At 40.0% G+C, this 22887-nt stretch overlaps 1 protein-coding gene across 4 annotated transcripts in view; it reads left to right on the top strand.

Moving 5' to 3' along the window:
* The window catches only part of CCDC187 (coiled-coil domain containing 187), a 42432-nt gene extending 21986 nt beyond the window's left edge, over positions 1-20446 (top strand). For all 4 annotated transcript variants that reach the window (XM_080562525.1, XM_080562526.1, XM_080562524.1 and 1 more), the window contains 20 exons: positions 2197-2303; positions 2728-2838; positions 3697-3800; positions 4445-4578; positions 4963-5108; positions 5222-5409; positions 5950-6037; positions 6757-6903; positions 7341-7513; positions 10170-10354; positions 10933-11045; positions 11580-11748; positions 12676-12797; positions 13050-13189; positions 13690-13769; positions 14180-17055; positions 17274-17615; positions 17941-18084; positions 18546-18671; positions 18964-20446. In XM_080562525.1, the coding sequence (XP_080418651.1) occupies positions 2197-2303; positions 2728-2838; positions 3697-3800; positions 4445-4578; positions 4963-5108; positions 5222-5409; positions 5950-6037; positions 6757-6903; positions 7341-7513; positions 10170-10354; positions 10933-11045; positions 11580-11748; positions 12676-12797; positions 13050-13189; positions 13690-13769; positions 14180-17055; positions 17274-17615; positions 17941-18084; positions 18546-18671; positions 18964-19155 (5687 nt within the window). In that variant the 3' untranslated portion in view covers positions 19156-20446. The remainder of the gene's footprint in view (positions 1-2196; positions 2304-2727; positions 2839-3696; positions 3801-4444; positions 4579-4962; positions 5109-5221; positions 5410-5949; positions 6038-6756; positions 6904-7340; positions 7514-10169; positions 10355-10932; positions 11046-11579; positions 11749-12675; positions 12798-13049; positions 13190-13689; positions 13770-14179; positions 17056-17273; positions 17616-17940; positions 18085-18545; positions 18672-18963) is intronic.
* Positions 20447-22887: the final 2441 nt, after the last annotated feature.

Here is a 22887-nt window from a genome sequence, read left to right as displayed (position 1 = left end):
AGCCACGGTTAGGAAAATTGTGTTCAAGGGAAAGGAAAACAGATCAGAACAAACTTTTTATTCACCTTCAGATCAATACCATTGGTCAGTCCTTGAGCAGAACAGCAATAACATTGTTCAGTTTGAAGCACAAATTGAAAATACTTCCTGACAGTAACAGATTCCCGTACTTCAGAATGGCCCAGATGTTAGCAATGAAACTACTCAGACAACTTAGCGTCGATAGATTCAGGTTGTAAATTTTTTGTATAAGGTTACCTTATTTCTTTGTATTTAAGGGGGCATCCTCATCTAGCCTCGAAAATGATGAGCTATCTGTATACATACTGAAGAGCTGTTGACTTTTTTTCTATTACATTGCTTAAAACAAGTAATAAAACTTTCTTGTAGAAATAATGGCGCTTTCACCCATAGGATTTTCCTAAATATACCATTTCACAAAATTATGTCTGGCAACTATAAGTATTAAAGAGTCTGAATCGGTCCCAGAATTGAAAAGACTGGGGTTAAAACATTTTTTTTTAATGAAAAAGTTCTTTAATGGCCATGTGATTTCTAAATCAGTCAGTGTGATTCTGCCTTTTCAAACAACCACCCAGAACCAGGAGATATGTATTACTTACATAAAAGATAAGATTTTCACCCAGTCTTAGGGGGGTTAAGAAAAGCCTCCTATTGTAAAAAACTTTGATAACTGGAAACGCTCCAAGATGGAAGTGAAATTCGCAATCAAGCTGTTTATAAAAACGCAGCAACATTCTAACAGAAAATCTGTATCAGGCTTGAAGCATTAACATTTTATTTCACTCACATCCTTGTAAACATGAAAAGCATTTTGGCATGCAAAGAAGCCCACATCACTGATCCTTCCCGAGTTAAGAATCCTTCAGTATTTAAAACAAAACCAAGCCCTGCATGTTGTGGGCTTATCCTGGGGCATGGGGTAATTTGGGTTCAGACAATCTGAATAGGGCTACAGATTTTATCTGACGTTTCCAAGTCAAACCTATTTCTATTTATGACCCACACTTCAATTCATTTATGACTCTGGTTGCTCTGACAGTGTCACAGCTCAGAGTAAACACTCAACCTGTTTGCATAAGCTTAGCAATTCATCTGAGAAGCTCAGAGCAGCCGAGAACATATCACTGGTAAACATTACATCACCTACATTGTAAAAGACAGACAGGAGAGTCCCAATAAGGAAGCAGCAGTGCAATAGGTGCACCTGCAACAAGAGATATTTACCCCACTTGAAAGCAAAAGCTTTTTTCCACGGGCTTGTTTCCCCTGTGACAAAAGAGAGAAGACAAGTCTGCACCCCCTGTGGGGAGAAGCTGCAAGACGGAGGGGCACGCGTGATGCTGCTAGAGATCCCAGAGAGGTTGGGAAGTTTTTCTTCTTCTGTAACTGGTGGGTCTGATTCTGACGGTGCAGAGAAGGAGCAGGGAGAAAAAAGAGCAGCAATAGTGCACCCTCTGGACTTCAGGCCAGGGTGTGGCTTGGAAAGGGAATGGCTCCTCCATCCTTCTGCTTCCTGGGGCTGGCCCCCTCTGAATCCTACCCCTTCCCTCTCCCCAGTACTCGCGGGAGTTTATGCTAACAGATTTCTTGTCAGGCTGGAGGTAGCGACAATTCCCTCCTTCAGATATGGTAGAAGACGTAAGTGCATGCAGAGAAGTTATTCCAGGAAAAAAGGCAGATGTCAGATTTGGGAGGCCTCCAAAAACAGGCCCTGGAAGGATTCAAAAGGAAAATGCAGGTAGGAGCCATGTACATGGCCGCCTTCCCCTCTCAGCGATCTCCTCTTTAAGTCTGTGTATTAAGACTCAGGCATGTTAGAAGAAGTACAGCCACATCTGAAATGCAGCAGAGTTGTGGATCAGATGCCCTGGGACCCCACTGAAAAATATCACGATGCTGTTAAATTATTTACAGGGTGCACCAGCCTCAGTTGCAACCCAGCAAGCCATCCCTCCCAGCAAAATACTAGCAAATCCTTAAATCTCCATGGACTTTGAGAGCACAGAAATGCATTTTGAGGGCAACAACCCACTAGAATCTGAAAGAATCTGCTTCCACTGCCTCCCTCTAGTAACCTCTGATACTTTGTTCAGCTGGCACCTATTAAATGGAACACAGGCTTTATTTTATTTTTTATTAAGTAATGGTGACAGTTAACATCTATTTTCTAAGCTTCTGCAGGTGCGGGAGACCCTAGCTGTGCAGAACTGGAGGAGAAACACAGGAGCCATCTGGACAATTTAAGACAAACCTCCCTCCTACTGGCTCACAGACTGAAGGTACAGTAAGCAACCTACACAAAGAGCAATGCCAGTGCTGCTATCACAGGTTGGTTAAATAAATAAATAAATAAATAAATGGTGCTAGCTACCCCCGGACCCAGGTGTGATTAGGCTGTAATCAGTTGGCATCAGCTGGTTCTGCAACAGGTTCATAAGACCCATGTAGCTGCAAGGGGGATGTGCTGACCTTAATTCACTGCTCATAAATCACATATTAGCTCTGGTAGGTAAGAATGGGTTATTTTGCTCTAGCTAAAGCAGCATTTAGACTGCCTTCTAAAGGCAGCAGGGTGCAACAGGAGTTGGTGGTATGGTACCTGTACTGCCTTCTTCTGAAGTTTGCTGCCCTTTGGGGCCCAGCTCTGAGGAATCATGTGGCTCAGTTAGAATATCATTTATAGCATGCTATTTCCTAATGCAGGCCCATCAGCTCCAGCAGAAGCAGCAACTTACAGTGCTGAGTGAGAAAGCAAAGCGAGAGGTTCAAGAAAGCCAGAGGTTCTTGAGTGACCTGCTTCAAGACAATTTAAAGGCAAGTTATTTCAGTTTGTGTACTATTGCTTCTGAATTCAGCAAAACATTCCTCCAATCTCTACGTTTTGGTTTGTTTTTTATCTCACTTAGAGTCCCTTAACCAAACTTTTTTTTTGAACTGGTAAGAAATGTAGATCAGGGTAATGTTTTCAGAAGCACCCACATCTCTCAGGTAACAAAGTCCCTTAGGCTGTCATTTGGATTGTGGTTCTGAAATTACTTATACTGCAGCTTTTGTTTTTTTTGTAAAATCAAGAGAAGAGGTTTTAAGTCCTCAGGAGATAACTACTGTGATATCTGTTTATGCAAGAGAGCACAGTGAGATGCTAATCGCAACCAAAAGTTACAATTTCAGGAAAAAAATACCATGCTATTTATTAATTGTTTACCTTTCCGCACTGGATTCTGAAGTCCTGTAGAAACTGATGGACTTCAGCGACTATTTGTTAGAATAAAAAAACTAGCTCCACATACATAAACATAAGCTCAGGCCTCATGTGCAATTTGAAACTCTCTTACATCATTGAGAACACTTACTTAGGAAGATACTTGAGCTCAATGAATTCTCTTGATATTTTATTTATTTTTTAAAGCCCTTGGGATGAGCACAGTACCCCAACTCCCATGAACAGAGCTCTAAATAAGAAACATTTTGTGAGCTGTTACACCACTTTTCTTCCATATGCCCGCACAGTTCTTTCACTGTGCATAGTATCCATCTCATTAGTTACTATAGCTCTTTAGGAACTACGAAAATTATTTATGAAAACATCTGTATCTAAGAGGATGGGGGAGCAGGGGAGTTCTGCCTTCCAAACAGATCATTCAGGTCTATGGACAACTTCTGTTCTTGCAGCTGTGCAGTAGCTCCAAAGGCAGCTATTCTTCTGTGCCGAAACTGGACCATACAGAGCAAACATGGACAGGATCCCAGTCTGAAGGTGACAACGCATCTGGCAGGTACAGAGTGAAGTACACAGCGAGGCACTCAAGTGGTTTAGCTTGTGGTTTGACCATATGAATGACTTGGGGCTCTAGAGCTGTGCATTGTTCCTAAAACAGATATTTGTTTCAAGTTGTTTAGCAGCTTACATGGCAGTCCCGATGTCTTCAAGACTAGGGTCTAATCCCTTTGATCATTCAAACTTCTGCTGTGAAGTATCCATCTTTGTGATATAGCCTTTCTACTCCGATTGATGCACAAACCATAGGAGAAACATCTTTCCAGGGTTAAGGGGAATTCGTGTATTTTTTTTTCTTAAGGTAGAACCGCCTTTGAGAAATGTATGGAGAAAGAATATCCTTTTCCTCACTTTGCTTTACCATCGCATACCTTGGCATGAGTGAAAATATTGTATGTGCACATTCTTGTGTTTATTTGAAGTGGTATAGATTAAAGACTTGATAGTTGCTCTTAGACTCTTACTGATACAATTACCAGAAAGGAAATTTGCACAGGTAAAGCTTCCAGTATTGCATAAAAATAAGCACCATGCTAGTTTATAAAATATTCAGCCTTCAGAAGACTTTTCTATGAAAGCTAAGGACTGAAATTGAATCTCTGACTGCAATAAGAAAAAATTACCTTTCTTTCCTACCTTCAGTAATGAAGAGATGCACTCACTGAAACTATCTGAATTGAATATGGAAAGAGATCACAGTCCAGTGGATCCCAAAATAGTGGAACAAAGAAAATCTCCAGGAGGAAGGGATTCATATTGCTCAACCCTTCAAGAAGGTGAACTCAGATTTAAGGGATTTGGTGGTTCTGAGTAAAGAAACACTTTCTAGCATTGCTTAAGACATAGCATAGCATCCAGGAGCTAGAACACTTAATTACAAATTTTGTTAACTTCCAAACTGACATTGAAAATTTTGAAGGCAGCACAAGAATAAGCCTGGCTGCTGAGTCTCTGCAGAGACTCCTTGGATTCACAAAGGGATGCTAACTCATGTACTGTGTGAACGGCTTCTTGCGGGGAGCGTATTAGAAGCATATAGCTCTAACCTTCATTTTTTATGCCCAAACACTCATGTTTAGAAACAAGATACATCACTCCATTTTTTTCCCCTTTTGTTAGAGAAATATTTTACTTACAGTCTTTAAATCTTCCTCTCTTAGGATCCCTGCCGGCAGAGGATGGGGAGCTGCTGCACGTCCACCAAGCCTTGAATCTGTCGTCACCTCTGGGAAATGCTCCCCACGGGGAGCCTGGTGCAGCAGACGGCTCCGCAGAGAGCAGTGACCAGGCCAGCTTGGACAGCCAGGTACCCCAGCTCTACTGCTGGCCTGCGGGGCGTTCCTAGTTCTCGGTTTTTTGTTTGTTTTGCCACTCGCACAGCAGTTCTCCAGTAACTGTGGTACTCTGCTCTGTCCCCAGTGGAGCGAAGTCGGCCGGCACTATGGGAGTTCCAGCACGTTCTGCCGCTTCAGCCTGGCCATGGCGGAGCAGTGTCTGAGGGGAGAGGAGCTGCGAGCTCGACACCAGGCTGCCCTCCTCAACCTCCGCAGAAAAGCTCTCCGGGCAAAAGCCAGGGCTGAGCTGGCCTGGCTGGGCCACCAGAAGCGGTGAGGCCGGGGGCAGGTCACCACAAGCCTGCCCTGAGGGGACGGGTCTGCAGGGGAGCGGCTGGACACTGACTTGTTTTGGGGGAAAGGAGCAAGTACAAAATCCGTATCTCTTAAGGAGAGGAGCTTGCACGCTCTTACTCCCTTCAGAGCATGGCAGAAACGGCTGCTACACCCTCCCTCAGGCGTGGTGTGAGCCCTGCCAGTGTGAGGTGTCCCTCAGCAATGGGTGCACCCCGCTGGGGCTGAGGGCAGAGCCCACCGGGGGGGCTGAGGCCCTGCTGGGGACCCTCACCAGTCAGTGCCCTGCGCTGGGCCTCCCCCAGAGGCCCAGACACCTCAGGAGAGCTCCAGACTGGGTGGCCCTGGGTGTCCCCAAAGCCCAGCAGAGCTGCTGCAGAGCCTCCCATGGCTACTGCTGCTTGAGGGCTGTTTTGAGAGAAGCTTTGCTCCTGTCCCTGATCTTGTTTTTTTTCAAGACTTTTATGTTCATGGCAATAAATTATCTGACGGTGACGCCTGTCTTTCTCTGGTTTTCAGCTGCCTGGAAAGCCTGCAGGATAGTAAGGGAGCCTCTGCTGTGGCTGAGAAGCAGCACAAAATTTTAACAGAGTTGGAACAGGAGCAGGTAATGCTACAGCAAGAGGAGCCAGGCTTCCTCTTGTGTGTGGTAGAAAGATGCAACGCTGGGAGGTGGCTGGAGCTGCTGGAGCAAAATTTTTTATTTTTTCTTAAGAGAAAAGGTCACTAGTGTTATTGCTCTGTTTCCTGCACACTCAGTAAGTCTCACAGGGGAGAGAACTTTTTTTTGTGCTACTCCAATGTTATTGTGTATCTTTCTGTTTGTGCCATAAGAAATAGCACCTGATGTACGTAGGATTCCACTGATTTCTGTAGATTTATGCGTCTCATGTTGAAATGTATGAATTTAATCCACAAGTTAATTTTAGTCTGCTTTCCTGACCATAAGGAATGCTGGGCTCATAATTACACAGTAAACACAAGACTTCTATTCTACTCCTTGTGTAGTACAAGCCTCTCTTTTGCTTCAAGGAGTTCCTGTGCAAATGGTACCACAAGCATCCTATACTTCTGAGTGACCTGAAGGTACTTCATTTCCAAAGGTCTCACCTCTCAGAGATACCCATCTGTCAGCATTAATGAAAAATAAAAGCCCCCCCAAAAAATCCTTTTAGAAACAAACAAAAAATAGCCTGCATGTTGAATTATTTGGATGCTTTAAGAGTAGTATTGCCTTATGTTAATAAATACTAGACGTGTTTTTTAAGTATATCTCTTTTCTACTATATTTGCTCTTATACTCCTTCCTTTTTCTGCTTTGTTTAGGTAGAAATACAGCACCTGCAAAATCTCTACAGGGCAGCCCATCAAGAAAGGAAGCTTTTATTAAAGCAGCAAAGAGAAATCTTAATGATGCAGCACTCAACAGCACAGCTCCAGGAAGAGCTGCATAATTTGACTGGGAAGAAAAAGGTTAAGTCACTTTACGAGTGATAGCTTTTAGTTGTACAGTTGCATGTAGAGTTAGGCTTGAACTTCTGTGTGTTACAGTCCAAGGAAGGGCTTAGTCTCTTAAGGATTACATGTTTTTCATTATTTCAATGGAATCTAAGATAGTTTCTTACATAAGAGGATCTTATCTGGATCTGCAGTGGTACTTCAACGCTTTCAGAACATTCAATTCTCACCTAAGGTTGTTACCACTAAACTCAGTCATAGCCCTTTGATTACTTTTGCTGTCCTAATGAGACTGTTACAAGAATTCTTGTGAGTTTTGTGTTATTTTGTGTTTTGTTTTGTGTTGTTGTTTCTGTGTTTTTTTTTGAATGGATAATAACTGAAGTCAGAAGAACTGACACTGCAACTAAGGAACCCAGGTGAAAACTTATGCACTATCCTTTTCCTTTTAGCTTACAAGGAGCCCAGCAACTGAAGAAGCAAATAAGCCAAAGACAAGACAGATTTCTAGCTCTACGTTCGACTCCTTGGCAGAATCTACAGCGTGCTCAGAAAGGCCTGATATGACTGGGGATAAAAAGAATTGTGTTCAGCTAAAGAACAAAGAAAGCAAGAAGTACGATAGGTAAGTACAACCCTTTCCACAGTGGTAACTGAAGACAAAAATCAATCCAGTAGAAAAGACAGAAGCAGTTATAGCCTAGATAACTGTGTGAGCTTTAAATGTTCCCAAGAGGGAGTTTTATAATGATAAGTTTTGAAAACCTCTGTGGTCAAGCAATTGATGCATCAAGATCACTGCTTAACATTCTGACCGATACTATCTCATTGATCGGCGTCCTCTATCTGTCTAATCTACCATCTCATGCCTAAAACAGTAAGCTCCTTGGGGCAGGTACCAGCTTATTGCAAGGTATGTGAACAGCACCAAGTAAATTAAAATCTGGATCCCTAGCTGGAGAACCTCTACATACCACTTGCTAAACTCTTCAGGTAAAATACATTTACCATTTCAGTATATCAGTAAGAACCAGTGTATTTTTTCAGATTTTTCTACCCTTTAAGAAGATGAGGTGCTCTTCTGTGCGTGGGGGAAAAGTGTTTTAATTGAAATTTTGGATTTTACGTGAAAGGTATTTGAGTCATTATTTAGCCCAGCTGTACTGTTTATTAGGGACTCCATCTGATGTTCATGCCCACCCCTCCTATACTCCTTCCTGGTCGTTACAAAGGTAGCTGCATTATAATCTCAGTTCCGTCTTATATCACAAACACCAGCTCCTTCAATAGAACAACAACAAAAAAAAACTGAGCCTGAATTTTGGAGAGTGTGTGTGTGTGTGTATATATATCACATGTAACCACGTAATACTGTGATTTGGATTTATCATAACAAGTTCAAGAAGCCTGTTTCATGCACAAAAAAAGCCATGTTGATCTGCCATCATAAACTGACTACACATGAGAAGGAATGGAAAGGGCTGCACTAGGTAATAAACTTTAATTCTGTGTGTAAAAGGTGGAGCAATATTTGTTCTCCAGGCCATTGTGCTTTCATTAGAATGTCTCCGTACTCTTGCATTCAGTGTTGTAATCCTCTGTGCTTTGAGAAAGCTTTGCAGGCTTTACACTTTCATTTTTAAACTGCATTTTTGTGCACACGGGTACAACATTTCACTAAGATTATCTATAGTATGAACTGTTAAGTAGTGTCAGTTAAGTGTAAAGTCTGTGGGACTGGGACCTACCACTGTAATATTAGGAACAAATGTAGCTTTGACATCAGACCTAGGCCAGTTAGTTCACATAGCATTAATAACCTGGATATTTTTTAATGATGACATACAACATTTAATGGTAACTCACACTTTCATGATGGCTTTTAAGTACAAACCTGAAGCACTTTGCAACTATATGTTAATTAAACTTCAAAATACCCATATGAAATGAGTAGAAATGTATTGATTTAATTGGTGAAATTCACTCCTTTGTCATCTGCTGGCTCTAAGCCTAGGTATCACTTAACCCCTTAGGGGCAGGTTTGTGTTTCACTTGGGATTTAATCACAGGAGGCTCTTGTACTACATGGGGCTTACTTTTATGTTTAAATTGATACTTAGAGATGTCACGTAAAATACCCGCAGTCAGATGTAATTCAGGAGTTTGGTGAGACTGTTATGAGAAATCATTGGCCTCCTGTTCCCCAGATGCTGTATCCCCAACATCCCTATTTGCTTCACCTTGAGCAGGAGGCGCTGAGCGGTGCAGGTGAGGACTCAGCAGTATTCACGCTGCTCAAAACAGCAGTTGTCCAAAACAAGCTCAGATGAACAAACGTACAGTTTACGGAAAGATACAATTGAAGCCAAATATATATCTACATGAATTAAAAACCCCTTTCATTCAGTATTACCCAGACCCTTTGCAGACTGGTGAGTCAGGGCTGTGCATTTACTTAAGTTCCCCACAGGGAAAGGCTTTCAAATAAATCCCTGCATGGAACTGATCTATAATTCATGGTGTTATTGATTATAAGTCACAAGAATCTTTAAAAGGTTTCTTGGCTGTGCTTTCACTTCTTATTATTGACAAGCCTACTCATAGGAGAACACTGAATATTAGAGTATGTCTAGGGCAGACAGGGCCTGGTGGAGCTCAATGCACCCAAACTCTGGCTGCTGCGTTATTACATATAGATCTGTTCCCTGTGTAGAGTGATAATTATGCTATCTATCCACCAGTGCGGGTATGTTAATATTTTATACTGATCAGGAAGGCAGTTAATAAGCAGGGCTGTAAGGGAATGGAAGGGGTTGGGAGGTGCTTGTAAAATAAAAGTGAACCGAAACAATAAATAAATTGCCAACATGCAGGAAAAGCTGCTGGTTTGGAGTTTCATTAATAGATATTAAATACTACAAACAAGGAATACAGAACTTCTAATTGTTGTTATAAATAGACAAGCTGGCATCATTCAGGTTCAGAGTATGACTATTTTTGCTTTTTCAGTGCTGATGACTTTTTTTTGGTCTCTTCCTATTCTTGTCTATGAAGATAAGAAACCTGACTTTATAAAATAGTGTATTGTGAGATGGAGGAGAACAGAGAAATAATTTGCTGTTTTATAAACTTATGCACGTGCAAGCACTCTACAGGTACTGTCAAGGGCTACCAGAAACATTTAATTCATACCTTTATTGACTTTGCATAGATTTATCATGATTAATAAGAGAACATGACAACAACTCCCAATCATTAATTCCTTGTCTAACTGTTTACAGCTTTTCTCCTGAGAACAAGAAAACACCGGTACAACATCAGAAATGGGCAGAGGAGTCCCCAAGTTTGGAGCGCTCCCTTGTTGTGCAAGGTCCTGATGTGTCTGGAACAGTGACCAGGAAAGTGTGTGATGCCACCAGTCAAACCACAGGCTTGGTCTTTATGATTAAAGACTGCAAAAACACAGGTACCTGACATAGAAGACTTCTGAGAAGATTTTTCTAGCCAGCTGTGAATGTTTAGCCAAATTGAATGACTTAGAGCAAAAGTAGAAATCTCAGCTGTTTTCTGGAGCAGTTCAGATGATCTCTCAGTAGAGGACTGTCAAGCTGACTAGCCTATGAGAGAGAACTTGTGATGCTAATCTGCTCCTTGGTCACCTCCAGTGTGGGTTTTGGTACCAGGATCTATTCAGGATTAGCAAGAAGGTGTAACAAAGGTATAAATTGTCTCGTTGAGGTACTTACTACCTGTGCACAGATGAAAAGAGCGTATGTAGAAATTTCTGGAAGTGGGCATTACAGTTGCTGCTATGTAAGTAGAAGATAAGATAAGAAAGATGATAATTAGATGAATAAGGTTATTGCTCCTTTCAGCTTCTGTTGGAGTGACAAGGAATGTGTAGGGCAAAAATAAGTTAGTCAAAAGTGCTTATCTAAAATATTTATAGTTTGAATTAGTTAAACAAAAGACAATAGTCAATTTACTCATGGGGAAAAAAATGCAAATCTTCAAATATTGTAACTTCATGCTGTAACTTTTCAGAACTTAATGTTCAGGATCACATTTTATTACATCTGGAACATGCAAACTCAGCTGGAACGGATGAAGCTATAGCCACATCCATTACAACAGATGGCAGAAAGTGCACGATTCTGGTAAGAAAAATCACCTCTGGAATTCCATTTCTGTTTAAAGTAATGGTGTCCCAGGTTATATCTGCCTTAAGACAGGACCAGCACAAGACTCATTGGGCAAGTAGAAATAACCTTGTGTGTTGACTGTGGGCACTTCAGCTAAACACTAATTTTTCACATGGGCTGACTTATTATTGCTTTCCTGCCTCTTCCCTTTTCTCCATGTTGTTAACTGGTGATGACACGCTTAAGCCATCTCCTGCTGCGAAGTGCTGTGCTGCACCAGGAGAAACTAAACCTCCTGCTCTTGAAGCAATAAACTATCAGCTATCCATAGTAGTTGCAGAGACTAGTTCCTTTCGTATTTCCTACATCAATGACACTACCCTAAAGAGAGTATATACACACTTATATTTCGAGTCTATATACACTGATGTTTAGATGAAGACTAGTGCAAACGTGGATTTTAATCTCTGATCTCTGTGCCAGTCTGCTAACAGCAAAGTCCCTTTCCCTTAAGACGTTAATTCTGTCTCTTGCATATTTATGCTCTAGGAATCTGTGCTGAAGGAAAAGGCATTTATTTCAAACCCAAAGATAGAACCTAAAGATAATGAAGATATTAATCCCTGTTACAGCAAGTTTACAGCAAAAAGCTTGGGGATGCTTTCTACTTTGTGTAACTTATGCCAGGTTCAGTCAGCAAATATTCCTCAAGAAACAGGTAAATCATATTTAATGCTATTATGTCCAATCTGTTTCAACCACTTCAATCAAACTTTAATCCAGACAGAAAGAGAGACAATCTTCTCATTTATTACCGAAGTGTCTTGCTCACTATACCTAAAGTATAAATCACTGCTAGGTAAGATGGTGGAGATCTCTCTAAGGTTTATTATGAGATATGATTACACTGCTTCCTCAGAACAAAATCATAACTTACTCTGATTGTGTCATTAACAATTTACTTTCTTTTGAGGCATTTTTAAATAATTTAAGGGTGTTCACTTTAAAAGAACATAGATCAGTTGAATATAGACTTCAACAGCGCATGCTGCAGTTATTTTTGTTTCCAGATTTTATTTTCAGTTCATATTTCTTGCTCTCAGTACAACATATAAAAATAAAACTGGCTGTTATATATGAGCCGGTTATCTAATTTATAGAGTTCTGGGTATGCATAGTCTCTGTATCATTAAATACTTGCATTTTGTGGTAATATTTCATATTTTTGTTTTTCTAATTAGCTACCTTTCTGCATCTACTCCTAGATACCATAGTGAGTGAGACTATAGGTCTGTAATCAAGACCATTGTTACTAATTCTTAATGACAGAAGTTTTGCAGAGGCTGCACACTTACTGGATTCTCAAGCCTCGCTCTTAGCATGTGGACAACAAACTGTCTGATATAAATCTTGTCCCTCAGGTAAAGAGAGCTTCCCATGGATTTCAATGGGTTACAATTTCGCTATTAGCGTTTTGACTTTATATTTGGCAGGAGTCTCATGCTCTTTCATAACCTAGAGCGAGTGCATAGGTGACATGAACTCTAGTAGCAAGCCTTAGATTCTTTTAGTTGTGGCACTTAGCATGACTGAGGTGATGGAGAACCTTGTATTTGCCTTCTGTGCTGAGTAACCTGTGTTTCAGGTGGTGATGCACCATCCTTAGTGGAAGATCAAGGGAGTGATTCTCTGACAGTGGAGAAAGTACATGGGGAGCAGAGAAGTCACAGAACTCCAAGAGAAGAGCAGGACTCCTGTCCGTTTCAGGTATGTGGCAAGCTTAGAGTTTTATCTTAACGGTTTCTTTTCTCACCTAAATTTTCATCAGAAGAAATCCTCGGTGTTGGCTGTCATGGAGATATTACACTCAGAACTCAGCTTGCACATTGAGAAGCTGAAGCTGTATTGAGGTTTTGTTGTACTGAGCTAACATATTGTCCTTAAATCTGAGGGAATTTCAGTAGCAATTCATTGGCATTCTTTAGTTTCCTTGTGTAATTTAGTGATTCTTGATCATAGTCTCTTCAGACTCAGACACAGAAGAAAGATCCTTCTTTTGACACTGAAGATAAGGAAAGAAGATCAGCAGTGATTTCAAATGAAGCTACAGTAGTGAAAGCGCAGTTAAGGAAGGAAAACTCACTACAGGAGCAGCAGAGGTACTATATCTGTCAAGGTCAAGACCACCTGTTATACATTCTGCTTCTTATCGATGTGCCAAACATTGCCTTGTTTGGGTTTAATGCCCATAGTTGGTTCTGTTGTGGAAAGGGGGGAGGCAGGCCATAATGACCTTAACCTGGGATTCTTTTCTTGTATAACATTTAAAAAAAGCTCTCCCAAAATAATGATTTAATACATGCCACATTCATCAAATATTGGCTGCCAGTTTTTCTTAGGATGTTTAATTTTTTGGAGTCAGTTGAAGGTATGTTGAAATCAACTTAGAAAAAAAAAGTATTGTCTTCAGAAGGCTGGGCTAGACAGAAAGCATCAGGAGTAACAGCTTAAAAAAAAAAAGGCATTTTGTATTATGCTGTCTGTAGGTAGCAAATACACCCAAAGAAATTTGATGTTCTACACCAACATTCTTGAATGCCACTGAGTGCCTTCACTTTATAACTTCAGTTTTAATCTAATTACAATGTGGTACTTCCAGGGTTAGCACAGACTCTGAGAGAAAAGCAGAAGTTGTGCATATGGATGAAAAAGCACCTTCTGAAATTCTGTCTTCAGAAGGTAAGAAGTGCCTTTTCCCAATGTGGCTTCTGCATTTACTTAACATATAATCTGAGTAATAATTCTTCCTGGAGTTGTTCACAGAGGATAATAGTCTGCTGGTTGTTCCAGGTAGTGAAGTTCCTCTTTGGGCTAAAATAGTAAAGATCTTAATGTACACCCTGCATTCAAACCTTTCTGATCAACTACCTTGGACACTATTGTATTAGCTTGTTTACCAAGTTACTGATTTCTTCATCTTTATTTGATGTCTCAGTTTTGTACAATTTGATATTAAAAATAATCTTCAAGTTGACTGTGAATTTAATGCTGCTGACTTTTGAATGCAATTTACTGCTGAGAATTACCAGATTTGAATCAGAAGTTACCTATCAGTACTTCTATAAAATATTTTTCTGAATTTTTTTTAGCTGTTCCAGTTAAAGAAATTGAAGTGTCTTTCCCTTGTGAGATCCATCGTGTGGATGACAATCCATGTTTGAAGCCTTTGAACCATAATTCTCATGAAGCTTCTGATGAAGAACTAACTTTAAAAGTGTTTTGCAAAGGATTAGCTTCTGCTGAGTCATCGTCCAAGTCAAACAACTTCTCTCCAAGATGTGAAAGTGCCAAATCAGACTCTTCTCTCTCAGAATTTCAGAAAGTGTCTGCAGTTTGGATTGACATCTCAGAAAGCTCTACTTCAGACTCTGAATTAGAGGTGAAAAATGGAAAGGACACAGATGTCAGTATCCCAGAAGAGTTTATCTATGATAACAATGATGCATTTCCTAACACTTCAAAAGAGATGCCAATAGCAGCAAGTATTGGAAAGGAAACATTACACAGTGACAAACGTAATGAACATGAAGCACCCAAAGAGGACAACAGCACTAAGATTTCATCACTCTCTCAGAACTCCCAGAAATGCCCTGGAGAGGCCTCAGATCAGGGGTGCCCTGATCATTTGCTTTCTTTCCTTCCAACAGACAAGGCAAATACCTTCAAAACAAAGCCACTGGATCCCTTCCAGTTCGAAAAACCAGCCAAGGGAATGGATAAGCCAAATTTGGAAGCCTCAGAAAGCTCAAAAGATGCAGCTGTCAGCTCTTTAGGCAGTGATGGTATTTGCCTATTTAAGATCTCTGAACAGCAGAAGCCTACTTCTACAACCAGCAGAGTGAAAAAGGATGGTGGAATTAACAGTTTATTAATGGATCACAGCAGAGAGCGAAAGCAGCTTCTGCTGATGGATTCTTTGAAACATCTAGATTTGGCTACTGACCAATTTAGTAGCACAGTCTCTCTTCCCCCTGAGAAAGGTATTACAGATGGTAAATTAGTAGCATGTCTGTCTTCCAGAAATGCAGCAGCACAAAATAATCATGCACAGCTTTTGAATGAGAGACTTGCATCCAGAGAACTCGATAAGATTGTATCTCTGCCCACGTCTGTGCAAGGAATTTCTGAGGAAGTACATACAGAAACCTACTCGTTTGAGTCTATGCAAAGGGTGGCCCCAGGAAATCAAAATCACTCAAAAACTGAAAGGCAAGACCCAAAGGAATTGGGGAAGGGATTTTCTTCCACCTCCTCAAAAAAGCAACTGTTTCAAGCTGAAAACTGCTCTTCCAAAGGTGAAGATGATACAATTTTTATTAGTGATGAGGGCCTCCCTCCAGCTGGTGAGGATACCTTGTCAGAAATACTGTCTCCTGTTGATGAAGTGCTGTCCTATGGAAGTGCTGACTTGCCATCCTCTAATAAAAAGGATTTGTCATTTCCAAGTGAAGATCTTCCTCCTCCCCCTTTAGGTGTAAATGCAATGAAAAATGATGATTCTAGCTTTAGTATGGATGATTTCCCATCTCCACCAGAACAAATGACAGTCTCAGAGACTAGACAGTGTATGGATGAAGACACATCACTGAGAATGGATGCATTATCCCCATTACTTGATAACGTTGGGCCTGAAGAATTTCCCCTGCTCAGTCAAGAGCCAACTGATGTTTTTTCAGTGCAGGATGTTAATGTCTCAGAACAATCTTTAGTTAAAGAAGATAAGTCCTCCTTAGCACAAGAACTATCAGAATACCGAGGAGGAGAACATGAGACACCTTTACAGTATTTGGAGTGTCTGCCTGTGTCCAATCCCACTTCTTCTGGTCAGACCAGTAAAAATCCTGATTCCACACTGAAACAATGTGAAACATACTTAACGCTACCCAAAGCTGAAGAGGATGGCGATGACCCATTATCATCATTTGAAATTGGGGACAGAGTGTTAGTAAAGCAGACCCAGCCTGGAACCCTCATGTTCAAAGGACGGACTTGTTTTGATTGTGGCCACTGGGCTGGTGTTGCACTTGACAAAGCTGAAGGTGATCATGCTGGAACTTACAAAGGGGTGAAATATTTTGAGTGTGCTCAGCACTGTGGTATCTTTGTCAGACCTAATGAGATTTCACACCTCTTGGAGGATAACAACAGTGGTCCCAATAACACTGGGGACGAAGACTCAGACTCCTCCTATGATGATGAATCCTTCAAAAGAGACTGCAAATACCCTGAAGCTGATGAACAGGGCACAGGGGTAACAGAGCAGAACACTAAAGACACAAAAAGTGCAGGAGGATCAGAAATGCCAGAAAACCAGTCTAGGTTACACGTTGCCTTGCTGTCTGGAAAAGGTCAGAAGTTCACGCATTCTGACCAGTGTAAGTGTAATGAATTCCTTTGTCAAAATAATTTAATGTGCTTGGAATCAGATGAAGAAAAAACAGAAGTTACCCAAATAAAACAAGGGATGCTTGCAGATGTGCTTCTAAAGAAAAATAAGACCAGCAGCAGAGATGGGGTAAACACAGGCAAAAATATTTGTTGCTTGTTAGAGGATCAGAAAAGAAATATACTTGCTGATGATATCACAGGTGAACTCAATAAAAAACTTCTATTTGACACATTAATTGCATTTTCTGAAACAGATCAACACAAACATAAAAGTGCCTTTGAAAAAGACGTGATGAATTATGGCAAAGGCCTAACAGAAGAAGACAATCTGAAACAGTTTCTCGTCAAAGAAAATCCAGTTGCTAGCTTATCTGAGCAATCAGCAAAGGTTTCTGATGTTTCATTGTGTGACTTCAACATGCTTAGCATTCACGGTTGTCACACAGTAGCAGAAAGAATTGTGACTAAATTTGTAGATGATGCAGTTAAAGAATATAAGAAGATCAAAAGGAAACATGGAGCAAAAGCAGACAAGATATTTCATTCATCTTCAGAGTCTTCTCAAACCACTTTGCCTGTAAGTAGAGTCAAAGTTTTTTGTCTGAGTGTTCAACCTGAAATTGGGTCTACACAGGCAAGCATTTCTGTTGCCCACTTGTTTTGAGCCCATGAGTAAAAGAATCTGATTCCTTAGTTTTAAGTGCAACCTTAAATAATTTGCTAATTTCAATACCTCAAAAATTGTGGAAAAATACGGGGTATGTCATCTGTTTTTTCTCTTTCTCCCTACTGAAGTTCCTTATAAAAATCCTTGATGCGGGTGTTTTTGGAAGCTCTGAAGATTTTGATCAGCCTAATTCTGATGAACATACCCTAGAAAGACAAACACAAAAGCAGTACTTGTACAAATTGGATCGCTGGCACTCAGCTCCTTGGAAGAAAACTGTGGAGGTTCCTCTTGTGGTTCCACATTACAGTTCATATGTTAAAAAATTGTCTGCATCTGCTGTAGAAGAATTATGGACTCCAGAAAACATATATTCAAATTTCAAGAGAATTAGTGTGCCAAAGCATTTTGAATGTAATGACTTCCCAGGGAATGGTTTGGAAACAGAAAGCAAGAGGATGTATAATCAGGTATTTTTAAAACAGTTAATATATTTTTTCCTAGCATTCTGTAGCCTGAATCATATTAGCTACTACTTGTATTCTAGCTGCTAATACTAAATATAGCAAAGGAACACTGAAAGAGTTATTGCAAAATATATTGCTTCTTTTAATCAACTGCAAAATAATTTTACTAGGACAGATATCCTTGCTATGATGCAAGCCTTTTGCTAGAGCTCTTCTTTCATAAGACCAAATATTGTCAGGAGCCTTTTATTTTTCATCAAACAGTAAGAAAACTTTTGAAGGGGTATCAGAGTCGGTACTCAGTTTGGTACTGTTTTTGTTGTTACAGGTTATATTTGATTTGACTCGTGAGGTGCTATGTACAGAATATCAAGTAACTGCAAATCCAAATAGACTTCCATGGTTAAAAGAAAATTTGGGATCTCGCTGTTCCAGATCTCACTGCAGAAGAGCAGATGTCAATGAGGTCAAGGTAAGTTCTGGAATGCAAAGTGCACAATAACAAGAGTCAGTGAAGAGAGCAGACATTGCAATGACAAGGGCAAAGATGTTGGGAGGGTGCTGGCATTATAACTGAGGTGATTAGAGAAGAAAACAGCATTGATCTGAAATGCCTGAATACACTGAGCTTATCAGTCTAAATATTCCAAGTGCATGGAGCTCAATAGAGGAATGGGAATTGGACTTCTAAATCTCTGTGGTTATGATCTTAGGTGTAACCTCTAATCTCATGTTATAAATGTATTGGTTGGTCAGTACTACTTAGCTACATCTAGATCTGTTCCCCAAACACTAGGGTGTTTCTAGATTGGAAGCTGGATCTTGACATTAGACCCTTTGGATCTTGACATTAGCCCCTTTCACTCATTTGCAAACTTCACAGTGATAGGTTTCCAATGAGAACAATTCTTTTCAGCCTCTCTTATTTTGTAGACGTTTGTTCAGGGTGAAGTTGTTAAAATAATGAACCTGGAAAAGAATGACTTAGAAATGAAAAGAAAACTTCTTAATATGACCAAGTATGGAAACTGTGAGAAAGACAGAGTGGACCTTATTCTGGTAAGCAGACACCCAGACAGATTTGTGTACTTCAGGTTTTAACTAGAAATTTTCATGCTTTTATGAGAACCATGTTTTCTTAAAAAAAAAAAAATAAAAAACAGATATTCAAGTTATTTACTTCCTTTTTGTTACACTTGCAATAATAACCTAGTATTTTCCTTTCTTATGAGTGGTTTGAGTGGATTTTGCATATATAAATTGTCGGATTAGGCACAGCTTCTTATTGCCTTTTAGAACTGACCATGCTCTTGTTCTTCAAGTAAACATTCATATCCATGTTATATTTTAGATTCAGGAGCTCCGCAGAGAAGAATCTCAGTGGACTTACTATGATGATGATGAATTAACTGTGAAGATGAGAATGACTGAAAACATATTTGATAGCTTGATCCTTGATACAATCAGAGTTCTTAATAAGATTTATCTGAGAAAAGCCTGTGAAGTTTTCCCTAATAGTGGAATTTTAATCCCTGATTTTTAAGGCAAGAATGCGTGATTAAGAATTTTAATTCTGAACTTTACCCAATACCAGTGTGGCCTAAGTTATACATTCGTATTTACAATGAAAGGATGCAAGTGGAGATGTAAGCACGTAGAAAAATATTACATAAAATATTCTTCTTGAGTTCTGAGCTCTGGGAATGCTCATTAAGATCAATGTTCTTCTTAGACTGTTATGTGGAATCTAAGTGGTGGAAATCTTATTCATGTCTGTTTTTTTAATCAAGATGACACTTTATTCACCTATGCATTTTAAGAGCATCATATGTGTTTAAAATTGAAAATTGTATAGGAGTCTGATTATACAAACAGAGTTCAAAACCAATTTACGTGTAAATTATTTTATTTTGTTATGTTCTGATAGTGAATGATGATGGAAGAATTATATTTTGAGAATACTGTTTGGAAAATCAATGTTTTTAGAACATACGGGTACAGATGGAATTAAATCTCCCAGAAACCAAATTGCTATGGACCTCTGTCTTTTGGAATAAACTCTTCCAATTGGATCATCTTTACAACTTTGCCTGATGGGTGAAGCAGCATAACAAAGGTGACTGAGAAAAAAATGACCATTTTTTTACACCCTGTGGAATGGTTTTAAATTAGCCCAGAGATGACTTGAGAGAGATGGCATATGGCAGGATCTACAGCCAAACATTCAGTTCTAATGTCTATAACTTCATGTAAATGAGACACATACTGATGTAATGCACTTTAAATGGGATGCTTTTCTATCAGTAACTTCAATTTCTGAATAATAAATATGTGCATTTGATTACATTCCTTATCACGGAATTCACATGAGCCCTTTGAATTCCAACGCTGTCTAAACACCTGAGGATGTACATTAACTGGCAAATCAGAAGAAACCAATCCTATTTTATTTTGTATTTATAAAATTGGAAAAAATCAAGATTTGAAGATGGAAATGTGTTTCTCGAATGTGTTAATTTTTAACAATGTATAGTACTGTGCTTTTACCTATTTTGCATTAAGACTAATGATAAATTTGTATTTAACAGTTGCATAATATTTATTTTAAACATTACACACTGGCATTCAGAAATTGTTCATTACTAAATAATTGAATGCAAGTAGATTTATTTAATTCCCCTTCCTTCAGGGAGTCTTTCAAATGAAAAGCAGGACACTTAATACAATTTTTAAAAATTGAAAGGCACTTTGTTTCAGTTTTTAAGTACTGACAGTTCAATTGTTTTCATATTGAATTGTTTTCTGAATAAACAAAATAAATCCCCTCTGTCTCTTATTTTTACTGAAATTCTCTTTGACTTCAGATTATATTGTATATACTGCTACTCCCATTAGCGAATGGGAATTGTTTTGTTGTTTTAGAAATAGATCCTTGGGATATTAAAAAGCACTGTCACAGTAGCTGCTGTATGAACAGAAATAAAAAGGCAACTTCTGTTCCAAGCACATTAACTGTTGATCATATCCTATAAACTAGTTTCATGTCTTAGAAGTCTGGCATATATGGCAGAAATTTATTTCTAACTCATTGATACAGCCTGGAACATCTTACATGCTGAGCTTGGGCTACAGTCTTCTGCAAAGGTTGTATTCCTTCTGCTGGTAAGGACAAAGGCTCAGCCCCAGCCTTCCTTAACTGATTAACTGACTTTGGTGCTGTAGTTGGAGCCTTGACTCTCCTAGTTTGAGATTCTCTGGTAAGACCCTGCAGCTGATGGCACTGCTGAGATGCAGCATTAAATGAGCTCTTCCTTCTTAGGTGAGAATTACCGCCCTCCCGACCTTTATCCTCATTGACTAATTAATCCAGATAACTTATTTGTTCTAAGATTAATGCTTTCTTCTTGTCAGCTTATGGTAGAATTTAATTCAATGTTTTTTTTTCCCCTGGCCTTATAGACAAATTGTTGGATATAACGACAGATCTATATATTGAAGCACTACAGATTTTCAGTTTGTTGTCGCTGTGGTTCTGCAGCAGCAGCACCAGGATCTGTGTTGTGTGTTTGGAATGAAAGCTATTAAAAATATCATTTATATATGTGAATGAATAGACGAAGGACTTGTTTAATTTCAGACTGCTATATGTTACGCTTGAGGAAGATAACCATTATGTTTGCAACCAGAGTTGTGAGTGAAGCCTGAACCCGTGCAAGATAGCTATATACAGAAGGACATAGCCATAAAGTAACTACTGCTGATGAGAATAAAAAGTGTATACACAGAACATGTCAGACATATTTAATATCCCCCACCATTATGTGTTCAAAACCTTAGATTCTGGCACCCAGATATATTGACCTGTTCAGTCAGCAGCAAGACTTCAATATCAAGATTACTCTACTTCAAGGTCTAATATTTTGTTTGCCTTGGTTTTGATCAATATTAACCTCCTAGGTCAATAAATCTTGATACTAGCCTCAAGAGGAGTCATTATCTTTCATAGAAAATGATTATTTCTCAGTTAAACCCTACATTTAATTTTCCTGTAATCCATCTCTTTCGTCTTCACACATTTAATAATTCTTCTGAATAAAATGAACTCTAAAATACCTTACACGCTGTCGATTTTAAAATCCTAATTAGCACCTGCCACAATTTTTTCCATTTTTTAATGCATTTGGATTCCACCACTGTAACCATCTCATTTTGTTACTTCCAGAACATAGAAAAAATAGAGATGGAAAACCCCTCAAATGGAATGTGATACAAGGAAACAACTTGAGCTGTGAATATGGATGCAAAAGATATGTGACTGAACAACTTTAGACATTAATGGTCAAGAAAAGAGACAACCAGGGAAAAAATAGGTAAACGTGGCAGAATCTGTTACTCAGTTCTCAGACGAGAGGATTTTTACTGCACCTAAGATTCCTACTCTTGCACTGTTTGTGTACTGCTGGCCATAAATGATCATAAACTAGATTCTCACCTCCGAATTTACAGCAGAGTGTGTGAGGTAAGAATTTGGATTCATCTGTTTTCTGTTTGGTCTTGAAGGATTAAAAGGACCGTTTGTGAGTAAAGGAAGCAAGAATCAACTTTTAGGGGACTTTAGCCTTTCGTCATCCCCAGTCCTTAAACTCCACTGACTTCTTCCTCTGGGGACATTCTCTCTGTTGTTTTTCTGCCTCTGTTAACGTAACGAAATTTCTTAACCCTGTATTTACAACTGAGAGGAGACCTTCGTGCTGCGGCTACAGCTGTAAGAGGCGTTACAGTGCATTCCCGGCTCACAAGCACACTCAGGTAAAGGACGGCATCTAACAACTTGTCAGACTCACAGCATCCTACGTGCGGCTTTTTACCGGCTCCTGCCTTGAAGAGAAGCTCTCCCCCTCCTGCCGGCTGCGGGACGCCACGGGGCAGCGCGAGGCTGCGCTGTCTTCAACCCGGCTCCCGGCTCTCTGAGGCCACGACTTGTTCCCGCAGCGGATTGCCTGCGTGTTAAACTCAGCCACCGAGCTACCTGCACTGCTTTAACCTACTTCATCCTCCCCATCTCCTTAGCGAGCCCTACGGGACAAGCGGATCTCAACACAGCACCCGCGGCTTTGCACCGCGCAGCGGGCACCAGGGAGCGATCTCCCCCCCCCCAACCCTACCCGAGGGCCTCAGCGGACCCGCGGCCACCCCCGGCGGGACAATGCCCGCTCCCCCGACCCGTGCGGAGCCCGTTTGGCCGCGCGGGGCTGCGACACCCCCCGCTCCCCTT

Source organism: Anser brachyrhynchus (assembly GCF_964034855.1).
Source record: "Anser brachyrhynchus genome assembly, chromosome: 19".
Taxonomy (NCBI): domain Eukaryota; kingdom Metazoa; phylum Chordata; class Aves; order Anseriformes; family Anatidae; genus Anser; species Anser brachyrhynchus.
This window is presented reverse-complemented; position numbering and strand designations above follow the sequence as displayed.